The sequence below is a fragment of the Neoarius graeffei genome, chromosome 6 (genome assembly GCF_027579695.1).
Source record: "Neoarius graeffei isolate fNeoGra1 chromosome 6, fNeoGra1.pri, whole genome shotgun sequence".
Lineage (NCBI taxonomy): Eukaryota > Metazoa > Chordata > Actinopteri > Siluriformes > Ariidae > Neoarius > Neoarius graeffei.
In genome coordinates, this window is record NC_083574.1 from 50,925,167 (window position 1) to 50,949,183 (window position 24,017).

A 24,017-nucleotide genomic window follows, 5' to 3' on the forward strand; every position below is an offset into this window, starting at 1 on the left:
ACTGTTCGAGGGTCTGTGAAGCAGACTGTGCTCCTAATTGACTCGAACAAAGTGGGGTATATTTCTGCCTTAGCATCTGGAATCATCCATCTCAAACTTCCTGCTTGCTCTCATAATGAAGTTGGACCTAGTCAGGAACTTGGGCAATTGGATTACAGAATACTATGATTAGCAAATTACAATCAGCAACCACAAACGGATGCATCCTGCTGCCTCTGTAATAAATAAACTGACTATGAAAGCTGGCAAATACATGAAGACACCAGACAGGAAGACCAAGCTCTGCTTGACTTTAGATTCAGGATATACGTTAAAGAACACCATTAGCCACTAAGTAATCTAATTGCAGTTTTTGGTTGTTGTTGTTTTTTTTTTTTTTTTGCTCAAAGCAGAAAAAGTATGGCTAAAACAAATTTGTGTCCTAGATGCCAAGGTACTTGTTCATTTTCCCCAGTGCATCACAGACTGTGGTAAGATCACTGCGGAGGTCCTGCACCACATTCTCAATGCTCCTGGTGTCCTTCAGGAGGTCAATGCTCTGGGTGTATGGGTTATAGTAGACAGAGAAGGGCCTCTTGATTGTTTTGGCAAATTCCCTGTGGAGAGGATAGAAAAAACAGTTGATACTTCCTAATTCATTACATCTCCTAATAACTGTATGAACTTGTAAATTAGATGTTTCATGAATGACTTTACCTCATCTTTTCTTTGGCCTCCTCGAAACTCTCTGAGACAAAGTAAGCATCTTGGAAAGTTGTGATGAGGCACTCCTGGTAGCATGTGGTTTTGGGATCAAACTGCTTCACTACAGCTTTGTCTGACAATGCATGCTATGAATTCATGGAGGCAAGTTAAGTAAAGTCCTTCCTATCTCATTGTATTGTAAAAATAAAGAAAGGTCTGTACCCTTAGCTCTCCAATTGATGAAAGCAGTCCTGCTCCATAAGCTCTCAACTGACCATCTTGTTTGCACAGGCCAAACTCAATGGTGAAGAAATAGCACTAATAAAAAGATTTTAAAATAATATGTATTTTGTATTTATATGCACATGTAACACCACAATAAATTATACATGAGAAGAATGTATTGCTAATATGAACCTGTTACAGCATAACATAATGCTGAAGAAGAGAGTTTCTTACTCGCTGTACTTTAATATTCCAAGCTAAACTTCCCACACTCTGAATAAAGCCCTGCCAATTCAATTCAGTTCAATGCAAATGTGCCACCATAGGTCAGATATGAAAGTGAAATGATGGTTAAATACCACCACCAGTCCCTGTGACCTTCTTGTGCTGGTATAAACCTTGCATTATACAGAGATCCTGTCAATCAACTTGGCAGTGTGACATTTAAAGACACACCTACACTGTGAAATGAAAGTTGGTTTCAGTCCCACTTACTGTAGCCAACTTCTGCACATCTTCATCTGAAGCTCCAAGAGAGGCGAGGCCAATTTCCTGTGAGAATTGAGCAAACTTGGGATCCGCTAAGAGTGGGACATGACCTAGGAGCTCATGGCAAGTGTCTCTGAGAATTAATGTTAATGACATCATTAGGAGTTAAAAATTTTGTACTGAAATAAAGCAGCTGCTGATGCATTTAGATGTACAATGTAATGTATGACATGGGAGACAACCAAGTGACAAGGCAGTACTCACGGCTCTGGTGTGTAGAGTGGGTCAGTGCTGTGGCGTACATACTGAGTGCAGTTAAACACTCGATATGCCAGACCAGCCAGGAAGTCTCTAGGTGACAGATAACCTGCCACAGGTCGCACTGTGAACCCTGACCTCTCTACAAATAGCAAGACCAAATATCTGTAATTGATAAAATATCACCCTGCTTTCCATAACGTCCATCACAAGGAGAAGATACACTTTAAAAATAGGTGGGTTAAAAATAACCCAATTTGTCTCAATTTGGAATCTCAGCATTGGGTCTAATATGGACTAACCCAGGACATTAGGTTGAGTTCTAACCCAACTTGAGTGTAAAATGACTACATTGCTGAGCTGTAGACACCCATGTTGGTAGGTTACAGTGTGTGCTTTGCATAAGCAACTTTGTTTTTCTCATCAGCACAAAATAATCTTTCAGGTGACGTTTTTGCTCTACAAAACGTCTAGTATGAAAGCAGCCTCTCTCAACTACAACATGATAATGTTATACATGTGTATAATTTGAAAAAAGAGTGAATGAGTGAATATCAAATGCAGGATTTAGAATTAACTTGACTCCAGTGCTAGCTGATAATCCAAGATAACATTATAGGAAAAAAATGCAAGCTCTTTTTTTTACTAGCTAGAAGTAAGTAAAAGTATTATGAAAATTATGTTGCAACCCAAAACTTAATATTAATTCATTACATGCCAACTTTTCCTCTCAAATAATGTTAGCTAGCATAGTTTCTGTCAGTAAGCTAACACTAGCTATCAAGCTAAATTATGTGTTAAAAACATTATAGCCTACATAGTGTCTACAGAAATCTAAAGATGAAAGGTTCAGCTAAATTATTTGTTAACTTAAATGTGAACAAAATTACATTTCTTGCAGTGGCAACACATTTTAATTTTACTTCAATTTTTTTCTAGCTGCTGCTGTGAAGGCACAATGGAAAATTCCACAAAATTCATCTTGACATAACATGCCTTTTGGGGGGTCTGAATCCCTAACCCAGTTTCCAATTATCAACCCAATTTGGGTCACATCAGCCCAACTACCTGATCCAATAAGCTAACCTCAAAAACTAAGCTGTAGAAATAAACCAGCATTGTGCATAATGACTGATAAAAATATTTGTCTGGCATGCCTAAGACTGGTACAGGCTGGTCTGATTGCTACTTGTTCTTGAAACTGGTACAGTACAGGCAGTCCTGATTGCTACTTCTTTTGATTAAGTTAAAAATCCTTGAGATTTATCTTCGCTCGCACATTCTGCTCCCTGCTTAATGAAGGTGATGTTGACCAGTAATGTCTTTCTTCTTTTCATAAGACTATGAACCTGATGGGTGATGTAATGGTACATAATATTGCTCTTCTTTCATACAGTAGTGTAGTCTAAACCAGTGATATCTAATGCTTCATCACCCATTTACGTTATACATAGATAACTTAGCTTCGTCAATTAAATTATCATCATCATCATCATCATCCAATCACATAGCTACACTCTTGAATGTGAATATATACTCATGTTTGTCCTGCAATAAGCTGAGAAACATCTCTGAACAGCTGTATTTGTGTCAGCGACTGTTTGCTCCCGGACCTATCGGTGGGGCAGGATCTTCTAGGTGGCAAAGATCTACATTCCTAGATCATACTTTGTCAATTCTTTCAGTACAGACAGATCAAAACCTAAAAATGACACAAATCAGGGGAAATTATAGGCATGACTCTATTTACCTCTTAGGAAGATAGAGACATCCTCCAACTGGGGTATATTGTCCTCACGGTATCCACAATGTTTTGTGAGCAATGGGAAGTTTTTCATGTACTCGCGGCAGGCATGGGTGGGATAAAGTTTAGTGAGCTCCCGAAATACCACTCCCCAAGTCTTCACCTCCTCTAGTGTGTACTCAATGCGTGGAATAGGCTGGCCACTGTAAAATGAATTCACAGAAAACATTCATATTCATGTAAATTATATATGAACCAGTTTGAGAACTTTTACTAACAGTTACTCACAATTTGTAGTTCATTGCAACTTCGACAAAGTACTTCCTCCTCTGCCTATAGATGTTGTCTTTAAATCCCTGAAAAATACATCAAATAGATTTGTTTTTTATTAAAAGGGCTTCGTTATTGAATCAAAACATGACTTCTTTCATACATGTCTTAAACTCAGTTCACTTACCGGATGATCAGCATCCAGCTCTGAGCCATACATGAGCACTCGGTGGGAGCACTGGTCCAATTCAGAGATCTTCTGAGGAAACCAAGGGACTCCTTCTACATCTGGCAAGCCACCCAAAACACACACACAGTCCAAATAGTCTAAAATAAAGAACCAGGAGAAGCAGCAGCACTATCACTATGAATATGCATTGTAGCCATGTCAAATTTTCTCTACTCACTGCCAGTTAAGGGTGAATGAATAACACAGTCTTGTATTTCTTGGATCTTTGTATTTTTACCTCAAATAAATACTTGCTGCATGTAACAGACTCACCAGATTCTACAGACCACACGTTTTGAGGTGTGTTATATGAGATAATGTTGACATGGTCTTTAAGGTGCTGCACCAGCTCGTTGAATTCCTTTTTCGTGCAGTTACACTCTGCATATATCTCCACCTCTGTAGTAACTCGCTTTGATTTGCGTGATTCAATGTGGGCCAAATTGACATGCTTCTCCTACAGAACCCACAGAATGTGTTCACATGAGAAGTAAAACCATATGGAAATGTTTCACTTGTATTACTTTGATTAACTTCTTTGACACATTTCTATTTTTATTTCTCATTCACCAGCTGAAGTGGTTGCTAACCTGAAAGAGCCGAAGAGCCTTCAGCAGACATCCCACCTCGTTCTTCAGAGAGAAAATCACTGCTGTTTTGCTGCTTTCGTAAGCTGAGTCTGTGTCTGGTTTCTCATCTATGCGACTAAAGGATGTCCTACGAAGCTGCATAAAAGTGTTGGAAAACCAAAAAATTATTAATATTTTATTGAGTATATAAAATTAGGTGTAAAAAGTGTTCAAGTCATGATCTGTTTTGATTATTTTATTCACTGGCCGGCGGCACGGTGGTGTAGTGGTTAGCGCTGTCGCCTCACAGCAAGAAGGTCCTGGGTTCGAGCCCCGGGGCCGGCGAGGGCCTTTCTGTGTGGAGTTTGCATGTTCTCCCCGTGTCCGCGTGGGTTTCCTCCGGGTGCTCCGGTTTCCCCCACAGTCCAAAGACATGCAGGTTAGGTTAACTGGTGACTCTAAATTGACCGTAGGTGTGAGTGTGAATGGTTGTCTGTGTCTATGTGTCAGCCCTGTGATGACCTGGCGACTTGTCCAGGGTGTACCCCGCCTTTCGCCCGTAGTCAGCTGGGATAGGCTCCAGCTTGCCTGCGACCCTGTAGAAGGATAAAGCGGCTAGAGATAATGAGATGAGATGAGATTCACTGGCCCAAAGTTTTTGAGTGCTAACCAAAGTGAAGGCTATTCAATTTTTTACAGTATTTATTTGGACAGAAATTTGACAGATGATGCTTCAGATGTTGTTCGAAGTTTGTGTTGTCCGACTTCTGAAAAGATTTAGATCATACTTTTAATTAATAGGCCATAAAATTCAAGTTTACCATCCACAATTTCAATATCAGGCAGTACTACACACAAAACCTTGTAGATACTTGTACAAACTGTAGCCTGAGCAATTACAGCTTCCAGTGTCTGCTGAGTCTATCATTAGTCTTATACTTACCATATTATTTCCTAGGTGCTGCTGATCAAGCATAGCTGAATCCAGAGATAATCCACGACGTGCCCAGTACTTGCTGGAGAACATCATCATTGACGGTTGCATCTTTGGGATTGCTTCCTTACCTCTCTTCCTCAGTAATCCCACCGGTGACTTGGGGATCTCTGGACCCTTTTTCTGATTCTGGGGATCAGACAGCGAAGACATCGTTTCTTGAGGTTTGGATTTGCCTTGCACTTCAGAATGCACAGGGACTCCTTCGGATCCCTTCTTCTTTTGTACCTGTGAAGCCATTGAAAGCTGAGTGCGCTGCTCTACCCTGCGCTCCACCTTCCCAAGCACTGTCAGAGCCCTGTTTATATAGCGTGACGAAAGATGCTGATAAGGACTTCTCTCTCCTGCTGTCTTGCGTATATTGGTTTCTGGGAGGCTGATGTATTGTTCATTTAAAAAAAGTTATGTTACGTCAATATCTTACTGATCATGTAACACCAGTGTTAATCTACTCAAGATCTGACGTAGACCAAAGCTCTGCACAGATCAGTTTATTTTGATCTATCTCAAGAACAATCAACCAATCAATCAATCAATCCACAAAGACTTTGAAACATTAAAATACAAAATGCAAAAAAATGAACAATTATATTAGCTGTCCCATTAATTGTAATATAATTTAAAATTTAAGTATATCTGTGTTAAATAAAACAGGAAAAAAACAAAATAGATGCTATAACATTCTACAGAGGATGCGATATTTATAGTAAGGGAAAATTAAGGAACTGAAGCAACATAAAGTTTCCTACAGGCTTTAATATCCATTTTGTGAATTAATAAAATAAACAGTAGTGAAAAGCACACTTAGTCATCCTGTGTGTGTGTGTGTGTGGGGGGGGGGGGGGGGATGCACATTGTTTGTAGTCCACATTGAATGAGTAGTGTTTGCAACAGCACATAATCCAGCCACTTCTTTAATGAAAGTGAGCTGAAGGTGAGATAAAATTACAGCTCTAAGGAAAGGCTATCAGTCGCCTGAGGCAATTTCCTGTTTAACAGGAAATGAAAGAGCTGGGGAGCTGGAAGGCAATCCTGGGTGTCTTTGTTTTGAACATTTGGTTCTGTTATGAGCTGATAAAAGATACCTCAGTTCTCTGTCAAGATTTTCCACCCACTCCTCCCCATCACATCCTGAAATGTCACAGACTCAAAAAAACGCAACCGAAAGTCTAATAAAGAAGCAAAATGCCACATGGATTGCTATTTGTATTTTGAATTCAAAATGCACAGCCAAGAGTATTATCTCAAGTAGAACATCTTGTGCATACCTTGTGATGTGTTTCATTGTGTCACATGACAATTTATGTACATAATTCTCCAGAATTAATGGCACTCTTCATAAAAATGAGCCAAAATTATTGTGTATTTAAAAAAAACCCACCCACCCCAAACACCATAAAATAAACACTACACACATTAGTTCCCAATTTTCACTCAAACTGTAAGAGAATTTATCTTTATTATAAGAAACAAAATCATAGTCATTGTTCATACACACGGTGTATGTGCTAAAGTGGTTTTGGCTCCCCAAAATATTTTAAATAAATGTAAAAGAATTATTATAGCCCAGTAACTTAGTAACTAACCAAGTAAGAAATTATAAAGCACATTTAAAAGAATAAAATTTGTACAAAGTGCTGTACCATTAAGATAATATAAAACATGGTTAAGCTTATAAAATTCATCAAGCTTTTAAAACTTTAAACTGGATCCTGTATTGGACAGAGAGCCAGTGCAAAGTTCAGGAACACCTGTTATTGCCTTTAAACATGCCCTGTTCCCCTGAGGTATAAATAGGAGGTTCCACACATCAAACCCCTTATGTATTATCATGAGTAGAACCAAAGACCGGTCAACACAAAATGTGATTGTTGATTTGTTCAGGACCAGGACTTTTCAGTCTAAATCCCAGCTGCGTCTGCTTTATCTTCAGACTCATCCATAGATAAAGCTTTCAGCAAAATAATGAGAATTATCTCATCATCTCTAGCCGCTTTATCCTGTTCTACAGGGTCGCAGGCAAGCTGGAGCCTATCCCAGCTGACTACGGGCGAAACCGGAGCACCCGGAGGAAACCCACGCGGACACGGGGAGAACATGCAAACTCCGCACAGAAAGGCCCTCGCCAGCCACGGGGCTCGAACCCGGACCTTCTTGCTGTGAGGCGACAGCGCTAACCACTACACCACCGTGCCGCCCATGAGAATCATATTTCCAATAAAACATAGACATTGTTAACTAAACAAAAAATTTGTATTTTGCAAATAATCATCTGGCTGTCTGGGTTTGAACACCACTGAGAACCTGTGGTCTGAATTGAAGAGGGAAATGTCCACATACACAAATCTAACACTATAAATGGGTTCTGCTTGGAGAATTGAGTCAGGATCACTCAATGGGTGTTTCCAACTTTAGTAAACATTACAGGTATAGACTCAAAGAGAACACCAGTGTTTTTTTTTTAAACTTTACACTTTTTAAAATAAATTATACAGTACTCCTGTATGACTGAACTCAAATATCACTTCTTACATGTCATACTTTATCAATTAATTTTCATGAAGGATGCCACCATTTCTGTACTGGATGTGCAAGCATACAGATAGCATGTTATGGCAGCGGAGACGTGGCCAAGCGGCGGGTTGTGAATGGAGGGCGGGACCAGGGAAGGTGAGTGGCAAAGTCAGTACACCTGTTGTAAATTAACGTGTGTTTTGCAATGAAGGATAGAAAAGGAGGGAGAGAGCGAAGACAGGGGATCTCTCCCGACCAAAACACATACCGTAGGGGTGTGTGTGTGTGAGAGAGAGAGAGAATATGAGTGAAATTAGTAAAGCTGAAACACAAGCAAGAAGATAAAAAAAAGTCAGTGTTAACATCATTTCTTGCCTCAGTATTTCAGGTCATCCCACAGATCTGCATCATTACAAATGGTTTACTTGATATTTTAATAAAGCAAAAAAAAAAAAGAAAGCACAACTTTATTCATCACACACACTTGTGAAATTTCCTCTCTGCATTTAACCTATCTGAAGCAGTGAACACACACACACGAGCAATGAGCAGTCATGCTAACAGCGCCCGGGGAACAGTTGGGAGTTAGGTGCCTCGCTCAAGGGCACCTCAGCCCAAGGCCATCCCATATTAACCTAACCGCATGCCTTTAGACCATGGAGGAAACCGGAGCACCCCGAGGAAACCCACGCAGACACAGGGAGAACATGCAAACTCCACACAGAAAGGCCCTCGCCGGCCGCTGGGTTTGAACCCCGAACCTTCTTGCTGTGAGGCGACCATGCTAACCATTACACCACCGTACTGCCCAAATAAAGCATGTACCAGGTAATTCATATGAAATGAAAAATGGTAACACCCCATTCCTAGGTTACATTAATCTTACTTTTATCTGGTTGTTTTTTTTTTTTTTTTAAAAACAACAACCCCAAAGCCACCACCATGAGGCGACCAGATTTTAATTCATTTAATTGCATGATTCAAGAAAAGAAAATGGGGGGAATAAATCAGCATTTAAAATCAACAATGGAAACTCCATCTTTACATTTTGAAAACTTTATACAGTGAGAAGGAATGGTTATTTCCATGAAAGACAATATGGTACAAGAAAATTACAAAAATAATAGCTTTAAGATCACATTAGATCCCAATTTTACATTCATACATATTCTTTTCTATGTAATATCTGGTAGCAAATATCTACATGATACCAAAACACGGTTTATCTTACTGATATACAGGTGCTAAGAAAACCTATGACATGTCCTATGAAATAAATCCAACTTTACATGTGTTGTGTGGTGTTTCTTGTAAGAGTCCATGGCCATTGGAATAGGCCTGGTCTTGTTTGTGTGCAGATCTTGGTGAGGTCTGAGGTGATTCAAGCACACTGTATTCACTGGTTTCTAAGGTAGAGCTCTCTGTGACTGTGTTTAAGCCCAGAATCTCACTCACTGAATGGGGCAAATCCTAAACATGAGAAGGGAAAAAAAAAAAGTTCAGTGAACAAGACCCTCAATACAGCAGGTGTACAAGTAACAAAAAAAGGGCCTCCATTACATGGAAACAGCTATATAACAGTTATATACTTGTTTACACCAGTGTTAAATTCCAGAGACATTAAGCCTGTGAATCGAGACCAGTCGTCTATCTTCTACTGTTTGCTTTTAAACATACCTTGCAATTTTTTAACTGCATGTATATAGCCTCTGATTTAATAAGGATTTCCTCAATGTCCAGTTTCATGGAGAGTTCATTTATGTGCTGTTTAAATTCAGGAAAGGAAAAACATTACACAATGCAACATTCCACAAAACCCCACACATGAGTAAGAAATAGAAGAACGTTGATTATTTTCCAATAATGGTACATTATTATTCCTCTTATTATTTGAAGAGTCCACCATACAAGTCCTGGTTTCATCGTTACTATATAAACTGAACCAATACATCATTATATATCTGTGATTTAAATTACAGCTGCCACTCTTGTCAGGGGTGCTCCATTATAGAAAATTAATCAAAACCTTTGCGAATTTAACAGTGCTATTGTATATAAACAAACCACTGGAACACTTTCACGTTAGTACTTAAATTCAATAAAATCAAAATCATATGGGTTTCCCCCCCCTTATTGTTTTTGCAAGACATGCCAAACATCTGCAAGTATTCGTCAGCTTACCTTGAGTATTTCATTAAATCCATAATGTCTGTCCATTATTTTCTGTTTTTCTGAATCCAAAATGGCACAGCATACCAGAAGGTGAAAATTCTGGCACGGGAGGCCTGTCCACATCACCTGACCAAAAAAATTAAATTTAAGAAAAATAACCCAGAATCAGTAGCACAAGTATATAAACCTGGGGCAATAAAATCTAAACTGTCCATCCAACATTTAGGACAAAAATAGAATGCAATGCACATTTGGAAATGTCAAATCTGTCAACTTGTAAACTTGTTTTCCATCACTGAAAGATTACACTGGTCAGTTTAATGCCAATTCCAAATGATTTTTAAAATTTTGTTCGAGCATTACCAATTAACACAAGTCATTCCCAAGTGAAAATTTCACAGGACATTTATAAAGGAGTAGAAACATCTATAAAATTAAAGTAATGCATCCTAAAATATATTATTGTAAATGTGACCCAGTGCATTGCTTATATGGATTGATGCAGCAGACCTCCCAGAGGCGAAGCACATCCTGAAAGTAGAGTTCCCTCTTGAAGCGGATCAGTAACCACCGAAAACAGAAATACAGATACCCAGAATCCTGAGCCTCTGTCGAAAGGAAAAAAAAAAAAACCTGAAGTTAATGCAAGAGACTTCACATACACCCCCTGACCACTTTATTAGGAACACCCATACATTCACACAGTTCTCTAAAATCAGCCAAACGTGGCAGCAGCACAATGCATAAAAACCATGCAAATCTACCAGTCAAGAGCTTCAGTTAACATTCACAAATCAACTATCAGAATGGGGGGGGGGAATGATCATTATGATTTTAAGTATGGCATAATTGTTGGTGCCAGAAGGGCTGGTTTGAGTATTTCAGATACTGCCAATTTCCTGGGAATTGGCTGAAACACCTTGTTGATGAAGGATCAGAGGAGAACGACCACACTGGTTTAAGCTGGTAGGAAGTCAACAGTAACGCAAACATTTACAACTGTGGGGAGTTGAAAAGCATCTCAGAACACACAACATATTAAACCTTCAGGTGAAGGTGCTATAACGGAATACGACCACATCAGGTTCCACTCCTGTCAACCAAGGACAGGAATCTGAGGCCATCATGGGCACAGACTCACTGAAACAGACAGCTGAAGACCAGAAAAATGATCAGGTTTCCCCCCCTCAACTGTCCAGTTTGCAGAAGTCTGTGCCACCTCAGACTCCTATTCTTGGCTGACAGGACTGGACCTTGATGTGATCTTCTGCTGTTGTAGCCCAGCTACCTCAAGGTTTGATGTGTGCATGCAGAGATGCTTTTATGCTTCCTACAGTTGTAAAGAGTAACTGAGGTACTATATTCTCCCTGGCAGCTCAAACCAATCAGACATTTCCTCCATTCACATCACAGAATGGTCACTTGATGGTTTTCTCACCATTCTGTGTAAACTCTACAGACTTATGGGTGAAAATTCCAGGAGATCAGCAGGTTAATATATAATTATATAGGCACTGCTGAAAAGCAGAGCTCCAGAGGAGCATAAAATGTTTTTGTAAGTGGCAGCCAGAGCTGTCACTCATTCAGGTAATGGGCAGAGCTGTCCACCCAGGAAGGCAAGGCAAGTTTATTTATATAGCACATTTCATACACACTGGCAGTTCAATGTGCTTTACAGAAGTAAAAGCAAAACAGTAAACAATAGAAAATAAAATTACATAAAATAAATGGGGAAGAAAATTAATAAGAATTAAACAATAGTAGAAATAAAATAAAATAGAATAAAAGTAAAATTTAAAACATGGAGAGACTGTAAAGAGTTTAAAACATGTAGAGATGGCAATATTAATAATTTAACAGAAAGCATCTGAAAACAGCTTGGTCTTTAGTCTAGATTTGAAGCTGCCAACAGCAGGAGCATTTCTGATGCCCTCTGGCAGTTGGTTCCATAGCTGCACTGCATAGTAGCTAAAAGCTGCTTCACCACACTTTGTTTTAACAACAGGTTTTAACAGTAAATTTTTCTGCTGCGATCTGGTAGATCTGATTGGGTTAGGCCACTGCAACATATCAGAGAGGTAATTGGGCCCTGTACCATTTAGAGATTTGTACACCAGCAGCAATGCTTTAAAGTCAATTCTGTAGCTTACTGGAAGCCAGTGAAGGGACCTTAGAATTGGAGTAATGTGCTCTGTTCTTTTTGTTCGTGTGAGAACCCTAGCCGCTGCATTTTGAATCACCTGAAGTCGTTTGATGGTCTTTTTTGGCAGGCCTGTGAAAAGGCCATTGCAGTAATCAACCCTACTAGAGATGAAGGCATGTATAAGTTTTTCCAGATCATTTTTTGACATAAGTCCTCTTAGTTTGGAAATGTTTTTTAGGTGATAAAATGCCGTTTTAGTGATTGCTTTCATGTGCCTCTCAAAGTTTAGCTCGCTGTCAATGAAAACACCAATTTTAACCATTTCTTTTGTTTTAATCCCCTTTGTGTCAAGAATACTGGTAATCCTGAGTCTTTCATCTTTTTTTCCAAATAGAATTACTTCTGTTTTATCTGTGTTCAGCAGAAGAAAATTTTGTGACATCCATTTGTTGATTTGATCGATACACTGGTAGAGACATTCAAGGGGGGCATAATCATTAGGTGACAGAGCAAGATAAATTTGGGTATCATCTGCATAGCAGTGATATAAAATTGAATTGTTCTTGATAATTTGCCCAAGTGGGAGCATATAAAGGTGGAATAGTAATGGTCCAAGAATCAACCCCTGGGGGACACCACAGGTCAAGGACATTGACGCTGAGGTACAATTTCCCATGCTAACAAAGAAGCTTCTATCTTTTAAGTATGATTTTAACCAATTGATAACTTTACCAGTCAATCCAACCCAATCTTCAAGTCAATATAGCAGTATGTTGTGATCAACAGTATCAAAAGCTGCACTGAGGTCCAGTAATACCAGGACCGATGTTTTGCCTGCATCAGTATTAAGACGCATGTTATTTATAACTTTAATCAGCACTGTTTCAGTGCCATGATTGGCACGAAATCCTGATTGAAAGTTATCAAAACAGCTGTTTGATATCAAGAAGGCAGTTAATTGATTGAAGACAATTTTTTCAAGGATTTTCCCTATGAATGGTAGATTTGATATTGGCCTGTAGTTATTTAATACTGAAGCATCCAGATTATTCTTTTTAAGTAGGGGCTTTACAACGGCTTTTTTCAAGGACACAGGAACAATGCCAGTCTCTAGGGATGTATTTATGATTTGAAGCACATCTGTAATTATAAGATGTAGAACAGACTTAAAAAAAGTTGGTGGGCAGAATGTCCAATTCAGATGTTGAGGAACTGAGATTTTGTACAGTTTTTTCAAGAGTCTCAATCAATTAAACAAAATTCTGACATTGTGTTGAAGTTATCTGTCTGTGTCACTGGTGATTGCAGTTTTTCAATTATTTGCAACTGAGATATATTATGAGCAATATTATGTCGTATTTTATCAATTTTACCTTTAAAGAAGGATGCAAACTCATTGCATTTATTAACTGAGAGAAGTTCAGGTGCTAATTGTGGTGGGGGATTTGTTAGCTTCTCTACTGTTAAATAGCACACAGGCATTGTTCATATTCCTGTTGATGATGTTGGAGAAGAAAGACTGTCTTGCTTTACGAATTTCATAATTATATTTACAAAGCATCTCTTTATGGATTTGATAATGGATGTGAAGTTTAGTTTTGCGCCATTTTCTTTCAGTCTTTCTACATTCTCTCTAACAGTTTAACAGCTGGGTACTGCTTCCATGGTGCTTTCTGCTTATCATTGACTCTTTTGATTTTGAATGGAGCAATATCATCCATAATTTGGGTCATATTTAAATTAAAAAATTTCCAGTAAATCATCTACAGAGTCTGACATTTTGGTTGAGATCCGAGAGAGAGCTTGCTCAAAGAGAACACGTGTTGTCGTTTATGACTCTCCTACCCATAGTCATTGAGCTGTTCTGAATGTGAGGAGACATAGAAACATCAGAGAAAACACAAAAATGATCAGATAAGGCCAGGTCAACAACAGTAGTAGAAACAGTAAGACCCTTTGTGATGACGAGGTCAAGGGTATGACCACGAGAGTGGGTCGGCCCCTGTACATGTTGTACAAGGTTGAAGTTGTCAATAAGTGCAAGTAGTTCATTGGCATAGGTGTTTTCAGGATTATCTACATGCAAGTTAAAATCCCCAGATATAATAAGACAGTCAAACTCTAAGCAAATGACTGACAACAGTTCACCAAACTCTTCCAGAAAAACTTTGGCTGAATGTCTCGGAGGCCTGTAAATAGTTAATAATAATATGTTAGGAGAGCATGTAACAAGTGCACATAAGTATTCAAAGGATGTAAAATCACCAAGTGAGGATTGTTTACATTGAAAAGAGAATTTGAATATATTTGCGATCCCTCCACCTTTCCCCTGTCGGGTAACATTCATAAAATTAAAATTTGGGGGAGTTGCTTCAATAAAGGGTGGTAGCACTATTTGCTTGATCCAGCCAAGTTTCAGTTAGAAGCAAAAAATCAAGATTATGTTTGCAGATAAGATCATTAATTAAAAATGACTTGTTCGAAAGTGATCTAACGTTCAGAAGAGCTAGCTTTACAGAAAGTCTAGAAGTAATATCCGCTGTATTTGTATTTACAGGAAGCTGTATTTGTTATGCTATAGACACTCACTGCTGTGTCTATGGTCACCATGTGCCTGTGTCAGAGGTTTAGCACGGTATGTTATAAAGCTTTGCTGTCTGTCATCCGGATGTGTCATTCATGTACAATGTAAATGAGGCCCCCCCCCAGTGCATTGGTTGAACTATGGTTTAGCACGAGACTGAGCACAGAGGATAATGGTGCATGTTTAACTTGTAGAGGTTTGCACACTTGGATGAGCAGAGCAAGGTGTGCAACCTTTAGAGCATAGTCTGTAAACATTACTCTGCAAAATTGTGTATTTGTTTACAGCCATGTGACTATTTCTGTTTTGTTTTCTTTAGTTTTCATGGTGCTTGGTGTACAGTGTTTGATGTCTGGTCTTCAGTGCTATACTCCTGTTCAAGAGGAATCAAACATGTATGCACCCATCAGAGACTCTCTGCTGTTGTTCTTAACGCCAAGGGCTGCTACAGTGTTAGTAAATAATCCCACATTATTTTTTAAAAAGCAAATTAAAAATAAGCGCTGGATAAAAACCCATCCCTTATATAAAAGATACAAATTTTGTTGTCTGGTGGTCAAGTGTTTGAGATACGTTGCCTTGCACTTACAATCGGGTTCCCTGTGGTAGTACATGGACGTTGTTCATACATACGGACGTTGTACGGTCGCAAAGGCCATCAAAAGTCAGGTTGAGGCATTACCATATTCTCTTAAGCATGGAGCTCTGCTCCACACACTTTGTGCAAAGGAGCTCTGCTATGAAATACTCAAACCAGCCCTTCCAATACCAAAATTCATGCCACGGTCAAAGTCACCGATCACACTTTCTTCAGTCTGTTGTTTGATATGAACATTAACTGAAGTTCATGACCTGTATCTGCATGATTTTATGCATTGTGCTGCTGTCACAAAGAACTCCATGGATGTTAAGGTACTCAAAGTGGATGGCGAGTGTCTCTCTACAGAGACATGCTTATTAAGTCTCAACATTGACATTTTCTAAAGACAGTACACCATAAAAGAAGCTTTTCAGTAATGCATGTAGCAAGTCAAACCAGGTTATGTCAAATTAGTAAGCAAGAGTCATTTACCCAGATAATTCCAGAAGGCTAAATCTAGGAGCCGTAGCAACGTGCTAAGCTGGATCAGCTGAGTCTTCATGCCCTGCATCTGTTCTTCAAAGTTCTCATGCTGAATGTCCCCCCCAAAAAAAAAATAAAAAAAGCCCCACACACAGAGATGCCACTTTACTCAAATCCCTGCATGACTGCATTAGCCTAGATGCTCATTTTTATACTCTTATTATAAACAAGTATTAAATACCTCAAGCAATGAATGTAAAAAATTCATATAACTGGATGTAATGTGAAAGTGCGAGATCTGAAAATGACTGTACCATCTGATCCATGAAGGAGACAAAGCACCAAAAGGCATCCACTTCATTCTCCATAACAAAGAGGATGGGAGAGAGCAGATCACTCATGCCTTGTACATAGCCTGTACCAAAGCACATCAAATTAGGTTGAGTATACACAGAAGCCTATTGCAAACTTTAAATCAAGCACAATTTCCAGTTTTCATTAAAAAGCACTAAGTGATTAAGCAAATTATGTGAATAAATTATACAGACTGCAAGTTTCTCCCAACAGACACACAATGTGAAATATACAATGATAACTTTTTTCCAGCAAATATTTGCTCACTTTTTAATTCTCCATTCCTTCACCACTTACCCAAATCAAAGTCATACATGCAGTATGTCATTAGGATGTCATGCAGCAATATCAGCCCGGGGTTGTCCAGGCCCTCATAGAACTTGTTGTTGCGGTCAGTCCTGTTTACATCTTTCTCTGTAGTTAGAGAGAGATTTAAAAAAATAAATAAGAGGAAAAAAAATATCCAAATATGCTTTTTTTAAAAAAAAATATGCCAGTTTACTGAAAGTAGTAGTTGGGTTTTTTTGATATTCTATTTATTAAATCTTCAGTAACCTTCTGAGTCAGGGTGGATCCGGAGCCAATCCCGGAAACACTGGGCAAAAGGGAGGAGAATTCACCCCAGTAGGTGAACTCTGGGCAATCACAGCATCAGGTGCACATATATTCACACACTCATTCACACCTATGGACAATCTAGTGCAATCAGGTATTTTAATAATTAATAAAAGTACTTCTTGTAGTGTTGGCTTTTCTGTACAATAAGTTGCCGGTAGTTTTCTTCTTATCGGAAGAAAAATGAAACATTTGTTTGGACACATACCGATAAGGCTTTTATAATCTCGTAACCTGGTATTTCTCTTCTCCTGCTCCTCGCTGACTGATTTCCACTGCAGCTTCATTCTGAAGTACTCGTCCCTTCAGTCCACAGAGACACAGGGAAACAAAAACAAGCTTTGCTATATTAATATAGCCTGTGCCTTAGGGTGTTTCCAAAAACATTTTTTGAAGATGTACTCTCTCACCCTCTTAAAATTACTCCATTTAATACCAAAATTAAAAAAAATAATTTTTATTAGAACACCGAAAAGGTGGCTCAAGAAGATCAAAGTTTGCCAGATATAACATTCAGATGTATTACAGTTTATGCTGAATGTTCAAGAACAATGATGCATATTAAGAATATTTACAACAAAAGTTCATTTTTTAAATATTGGTGAATAATTTCCTGTTGTTTCACTCCCTAGAAGTATAAATTGCATTTTATCATCTAGTATTACTTGTTTGTGTTTAGCACCAGTTTATATATTTGCATGTACTTACTTTTGTGCATTTTTCCAGAAGTGTTCTGTTTTGTTAGACCATTTACAATCATATTTTTACCATTACTGATCTGTGATACCCATGATAAATTATCTGTAATTACCCGTGATAAAATTTTAATCACACAAGTATCATGTTTGATGCAATTATTAGCATGAGTTTTAGTTTTATACATTTACATATCACTCTCCTGGCCATAGGGTATAATTTCATGACCCTGAATGGCTCTCTTGGCATTTTACAAGGGTGTATTTCATATATTTCCTATTTTAACAAATGTACATTTTGTTTTTCTATCCTGTTGGTTTGCAGACTATGCTCTTAGTATTTGATGCAATTTAAAGAAATAAGGTCGCAATACATATTAACCTGTTTGAGGCACCTCTAAATACACGTTAATTTCAATAAAACTCTGCATGAAGCATTCTTATACATGTATATCGGCATAAAATGAATGGGAGAGTATGAAAATGCAAGGCTCAAAATTTTACATATCTGAAAACCCTATTGTGCCTAAAACCATTTCAGAAATAGGAAAAAAAACTCAGACTTGCACACTATACTTACGTTTTCCTTTTCTGCAGATTTTTCCTTTCTTCATGTGTACTATCCCAGGGATAATAGCCCAGCAAAAACTTCCAAGCTTCTTTTCTCACAGCATGGTACAAGCCCTTAAGTACACAAACAATTACTTGAACAAATGATCAGTCAAATTAACCAAATCAATCAATAAGAACATCTCAGTTTGGAAACATCAGACATCCTAACCAGTGAAAGATCAAATCCTATCTATAGGATATATACATTACATACAAAAAATAAATTATATATATCCCACCCCTCCCATGCACAATGCCCCCCACAGTAATGGTTAGCGGCGAATCCTAACAAAAATTAAAACCAGGATGATGTTGTGAGTGCGTTCTGAAAATGTTCATGTTAAAACGTTTGAGAAACAGGTTTCAATCAACTCAGTGGAAATGAGTATCAAATTAAGATGCCCAATAATACAAGACCAAAGATGGTATACATTAACTGTAAAGTAACCGTAAGAAACATTTTAGTTTACATATTAGATAAAACATTTCACATTTTACCCCTTTGAAAATAAGATGCTTTAAGTGAGGCACACTGGACACTCTTCCCTCAGAGTCTTGGTGCTTTGCCCAGTCCTCCATCGTTACTGGCTCTCTCCTCTGTACCTCTGGCCTTGTGCCCAAATCAATCTGCAACAAAAGCATACATCCAGATACATACAATCAGCGCAGGTCTTACTGTTATCACTTTATAAAAGCACGGCTGTACAAATCCCTAGCTCAGGCAGATTACATGCCCCCACCATGCCGGGATGTGGAAACAGTGCCCGAATTGAACAAAAGTACAGAACACAGCAGCACAACTTTCATCTCATCTCATTATCTCTAGCCGCTTTATCCTTCTACAGGGTCGCAGGCAAGCTGGAGCCTATCCCAGCTGACTACGGGCGAAAGGCGGGGTACACCCTGGACAAGTCGCCAGGTCATCACAGGGCTGACACATAGACACAGACAACCATTCACACCTACGGAGTCACCAGTTAACCTAATCTGCATGTCTTTGGACTGTGGGGGAAACCAGAGCACCCAGAGGAAACCCACGCGGACACGGGGAGAACATGCAAACTCTGCACAGAAAGGCCCTCGCCGGCCACGGGGCTCGAACCTGGACCTTCTTGCTGTGAGGCGACAGCGCTAACCACTACACCACCATGCTGCCCACAACTTTCATATTTTAAAAATAAATTAGTTAATTTAAATTTTTTTTTTAATTTAAAAACCCACCCCACACAACCCCAACCTTTTATTACAAACTTTATATACACAAGTTGTAATAAAAATTTATTTCAAAGTTTTTATTTATTTATTTATTTTTAAAAAAGTCACTCTCCCCCCCCCCAAAGATATTGAATCTCCACAGATTTAGGTGTTTTGCTGGGAAACACGCCACTCGTATTTTTTCATACAAACTACATCTGGGACATTGAATAACATTTTCCAATATCCTCACTCGCAAGGAAATCAATGAATTGTTTTGATTAACTTGCATAGTTTGTGGATGTGTCTATAGGATAAAAAGAAAATTACACATTAGCTTGAAGATATGAAGTTTATCTTCTCATTTGAAAAACTCATTTTTCATACGAAATACATCCTGGACCTGAGGGACATATTTTCCAGTATCTTCACTTGTGAGGCTTTTGATGTCATCAGTTCTAATGTTTTCCCACTGACTTGATGCATATTGTCAAAATGGCAAACCAGTTCAAAATAAATTTTAATTAACTTGCGTATTTTTTTGTGGACGTCTCTATACAATAAAAAGATTATACAGTGGCACGAAGATATAAAGTTTATCTTCTCATGTTGAAAAATCACTCATGAAATATGTTCACGACTCAAAGATGAAGTTTCTCTCTTCGCACCACCATGTAACGTACAGTGCTGCTTGAAAGTTTGTGAACCCTTTAGAATTTTCTATATTTCTGCATAAATATGACCTAAAACATCATCAGATTTTCACACAAGTCCTAAAAGTAGATAAAGAGAACCCAGTTAAACAAACGAGAAAAAATATTATATTTGGTCATTTTATTTATTGAGGAAAATGATCAATATTACATATCTGTGAGTGGCAAAAGTATGTGAACCTCTAGGATTAGCAGTTAATCTGAAGGTGAAATTAGAGTCAGGTGTTTTCAATCAATGGGATGACAATCAGGTGTGAGTGGGCACCCTGTTTTATTTAAAGAACAGGGATCTATCAAAGTCTGATCTTCACAACACATGTTTGTGGAAGTGTATCATGGCACAAACAAAGGAGATTTCTGAGGACCTCAGAAAAAGCCTTGTTGATGCTCATCAGGCTGGAAAAGGTTACAAAACCATCTCTAAAGAGTTTGGACTCCACCAATCCACAGTCAGACAGATTGTGTACAAATGGAGTTGGGTTGCAAGGAGAAAGCCACTGCTCTCCAAAAAGAACATTGCTGCTCGTCTGCAGTTTGCTAAAGATCACGTAGACAAGCCAGAAGGCTATTGGAAAAATGTTTTGTGGACGGAGGAGACTAAAATAGAACTTTTTGGTTTAAATGAGAAGCGTTATGTTTGGAGAAAGGAAAACACTGCATTCCAGCATAAGAACCTTATCCCATCTGTGAAACATGGTGGTGGTAGTATCATGGTTTGGGTCTGTTTTGCTGCATCTGAGCCAGGACGGCTTGCCATCATTGATGGAACAATGAATTCTGAATTATACCAGTGAATTCTAAAGGAAAATATCAGGACTGAACTGAATCTCAAGAGAAGGTGGGTCATGCAGCAAGACAACGACCCTAAGCACACAAGTCGTTCTACCAAAGAATGGTTAAAGAAGAATAAAGTTAATGTTTTGGAATGGCCAAGTCAAAGTCCTGACCTTAATCCAATCAAAATGTTGTGGAAGGACCTGAAGCGAGCAGTTCATGTGAGGAAACCCACCAACATCCCAGAGTTGAAGCTGTTCTGTACGGAGGAACGGGCTAAAATTCCTCCAAGCCAGTGTGCAGGACTGATACAGTTACCGGAAACGTTTAGTTGCAGTTATTGCTGCACAAGGGGGTCACACCAAATACTGAAAGCAAAGGTTCACATACTTTTGCCACTCACAGATATGTAATATTGGATCATTTTCCTCAATAAATGACCAAGTATAATATTTTTGTCTCACTTCTTTGTGCTTGTAATTGACACAAGCACAACTGTATTATAAAGGACAAGTTTAGCAAAATAAAACCTTTGCCATCACCACCCATAGCAGACCACAATGCCAAAATCAGTGAAGAGCCCAATCCCAAAGCAGACTTCAACATTTATTTGGCATCAAGTCAGACCAAACAGTAAAAGCAGCCTGAATCATTTACCTGTATAATCAAACTATTACCTGAAGGGAAATATTATTTCCAATAGCTTTTGCAGTAACTTCCTTTTGTTTAGATTTTGTGAATCTTTACCAGGCCATGTTATAAGACAGGAACCAAACTGATGTACAGCTACTCACTCTAGTGATGACCTCAAAGCCAGGCTCTTCCTGCTGGTTGATTTCCAACCCAGGGATGAGTTCCCCCAGAATGTCTGCCACTTCCTCAGCAGGGCGCTGCTGGCATTCAGACTCGGACGGTCGAAATGCATCAAAGATGTAGTTTGTGACTTTAGAGAAACCACCCAAAGTTGTTGTGTAGGGATCCTTTTTCAATTTCTGTTGACAAGAATGGAGTTTGAGCAGTGCACTGACAGCTTTGTGTGCGCCAATTTTTAAATTAAGCACATCAATATAATTTCCCCTCATCCCAATATGAAATTCTCGTACCTGAACAAGGCCATAATTGGAGTCATCGAGAAGATTCTCAAAGGACTGTGAAATTGCTTTGTTATATGTGGCAACTTCCAGAACGTTTTTATCATCAGGACTCCTTCCAAAAAAAAAAAAAAAAGGGACTTACTGATGCCTTTAAATTGGTTACAAGCCAAAGTAAACAAAAACACTAACCACAATGACAATAAAAATAGTACCAAAATCTGTAAAGAACAGTTAAGCAAGTGACATAGGTCATATCTCTCTCCTGTATGACTGGCGTGAAAAGCAAATGCAACAAAGCTGAGACCATATTTCATTATGAGAGCGAAGATAAGAACTTTAATAACAGCTATCTATTCAGCAGCACTGCCTTGAACATGCTTGCAGCTCAAGTTATTCTGTTGTGATATTTAATGCAGGGTAGGAAAAGCGCTCATCCAATTCTATCACGAAGCCTTAAAACTAAATGTACAGCTGCAGTCCACTTGACATGAGCCAAACCCATGCCCTTTCATTCTCACTGCAAGACGCATGCCATTTAGCAGGGTCTCGGAGAGGAACTGATATTCCCCAGCAAAAGTCCCCACATTACCATAAAAATAGTGTTGCATTCAGTCGCTGCGTGTTTTAGAGAACTAATCTTCAAGGTGAAATAGAGAAGAAAACCCTGTTTAATCCAAAAGGGGGAAGATGTAAATGGTAAACAATTAACTTTGAGGGCCTTAACAAAAACATGAAGAAAAACAAGTACAGTTTTTGTCATGGAATAAAAGCAGCAAGAGAAAATGACTGGTTATATAGTTTAATTAAAACTGGTCCGAGTTTTCTCTAAATTTGAGTACATTCGTGCACAGCGCAAAACATCAAAAACCGGAGCTGCACTGCACTCTGTTGGACACATGTTATAACAACAAAAATCACTAAAAGCTGAATGCTAAAAGGAAACAGTTTAACCTGTACAGGACGACCTATTGAACAACTTAAACAAAATAACCTCAGGTCATGTCTGCTTCCATTGTAAATTCTAGACAGTTTTACTAACGAGAGTAAATCAACCCTTTTCGAATTCTACTGAATTTTTATTTACCTTCATCAACTCATGATGACACTTTTACCAACTACTTACTCGCTGAGATGCACGGATTTCCTCAAGCCATCCAGAAACCCTTGGCTGCCTCCTTGATGGAAGTGAATGGCAGGCAATGTTGCATCATCCCTCAAGCAGAAAATTAGGTATGACCAGCCTTCGTGTTTAACTGTGACAGTTCTGAGTTCACTGACATTAAAGGAGAAGGCCCACTTGTTGCGCTCATTAAAATGGTTTGAACCCCCTAAAAGAAAAGATGAATATTGTTTAAAATGCACCATTTCAAATTGTTGACAGTCTTCATCATAAGATACTTAAGAATTAAGCTTTATAGACCCCTTTCACTGATATCACCCGAAACCGGAAGTAAACAGACCCTGCACCATTTTGGAAGACCAACAAACTCATGATTAGGGGAAAATAACGGCAGCGCTATGTGAACCCACGAGAATAAAGTGGAGTGGCAAACGACTTAAACAAATCTGAGCTGTTTTATTTATGATTTATTGGCCCAACAGTAGACTTGAAAGAAACCTGTGTGAGACTTGGCAAAAAACTGTGGATATAATGGATAAGTCTGTGCATGATCTGTGGACACTTTGACGTAAGCAAACGCAAGAAATTCAGATTTAAAACATGCTAAATTGGCCTCAAGTTGATAACTGGATGAGGAGCAAGCCTCCCAGACTTCTACAATTTAATAATAATAATAATAATAATAATAATAAAGGATGGTTTGGGGCTTGCTCTCCCTCCTATTATATAAATAAAACATAGTTGTTGTGTAGGCATAGATCATAAATACATATGTATAATTTGGATAAATTAACCTAAATTATGGATACCTTAATAGTAACAAAAAGTATTAATTTTTCAACTGAAAAGATATATTATTAAAAGATAAATATCAACAAGATTACCTTGGCCATAACTATGTGTAGGTT

The 24,017-nt window shown here is 38.5% G+C and overlaps 2 protein-coding genes across 5 annotated transcripts in view; both read right to left on the reverse strand.

The window, feature by feature from the left end:
- Positions 1-421: 421 nt before the first annotated feature.
- Positions 422-5,702, reverse strand: tph2 (tryptophan hydroxylase 2 (tryptophan 5-monooxygenase)). 2 transcript variants are annotated; one of them, XM_060923794.1, is made up of 11 exons: positions 5,412-5,702; positions 4,490-4,624; positions 4,173-4,356; positions 3,858-3,958; positions 3,689-3,756; positions 3,407-3,603; positions 1,663-1,798; positions 1,405-1,531; positions 907-1,002; positions 697-830; positions 422-596 (listed from the first exon to the last, which is right to left on the reverse strand). In XM_060923794.1, the coding sequence occupies exons 1-11, from the start codon at positions 5,700-5,702 to the stop codon at positions 422-424; spliced, it is 1,644 nt and encodes a 547-aa protein (XP_060779777.1). The 2 variants fall into 2 exon arrangements, with proteins under 2 accessions (XP_060779777.1, XP_060779776.1); XM_060923793.1 differs by having other exon boundaries at positions 3,858-3,997.
- Positions 5,703-6,902: 1,200 nt separating this feature from the next.
- Positions 6,903-24,017, reverse strand: part of tbc1d15 (TBC1 domain family, member 15) — a 30,350-nt gene continuing 13,235 nt past the window's right edge. For 2 of the 3 annotated variants that reach the window (XM_060923790.1, XM_060923791.1), the window contains exons 5-17: positions 23,113-23,317; positions 21,999-22,101; positions 21,690-21,887; positions 18,713-18,841; positions 18,183-18,286; positions 17,116-17,210; positions 16,590-16,706; positions 16,253-16,353; positions 15,948-16,047; positions 10,659-10,756; positions 10,158-10,274; positions 9,654-9,740; positions 6,903-9,446 (exon numbers count right to left, since the gene is read on the reverse strand). In XM_060923790.1, coding sequence (XP_060779773.1) covers positions 9,243-9,446; positions 9,654-9,740; positions 10,158-10,274; positions 10,659-10,756; positions 15,948-16,047; positions 16,253-16,353; positions 16,590-16,706; positions 17,116-17,210; positions 18,183-18,286; positions 18,713-18,841; positions 21,690-21,887; positions 21,999-22,101; positions 23,113-23,317 — 1,658 coding nt within the window. In that variant the 3' untranslated portion in view covers positions 6,903-9,242. Of the gene's footprint in view, positions 9,447-9,653; positions 9,741-10,157; positions 10,275-10,658; positions 10,757-15,947; positions 16,048-16,252; positions 16,354-16,589; positions 16,707-17,115; positions 17,211-18,182; positions 18,287-18,712; positions 18,842-21,689; positions 22,102-23,112; positions 23,318-24,017 lie in introns of all 3 variants that reach the window. The other variant, XM_060923789.1, reaches the window with a different exon arrangement.

Bases quoted from the DNA above. Each gene is read 5' to 3' on its own strand.
- tph2 (XM_060923793.1), bottom strand. From the start codon at position 5,702: ATGGCTTCACAGGTACAAAAGAAGAAGGGATCCGAAGGAGTCCCTGTG. The intron at 1,532-1,662 runs GTGAGTACTGCC...ATTAATTCTCAG, and splicing joins CCACTCTACACACCAGAGCC to AGACACTTGCCATGAGCTCC. The intron at 1,003-1,404 runs GTAAGTGGGACT...TCTTTTTATTAG, and splicing joins ATGTGCAGAAGTTGGCTACA to TGCTATTTCTTCACCATTGA.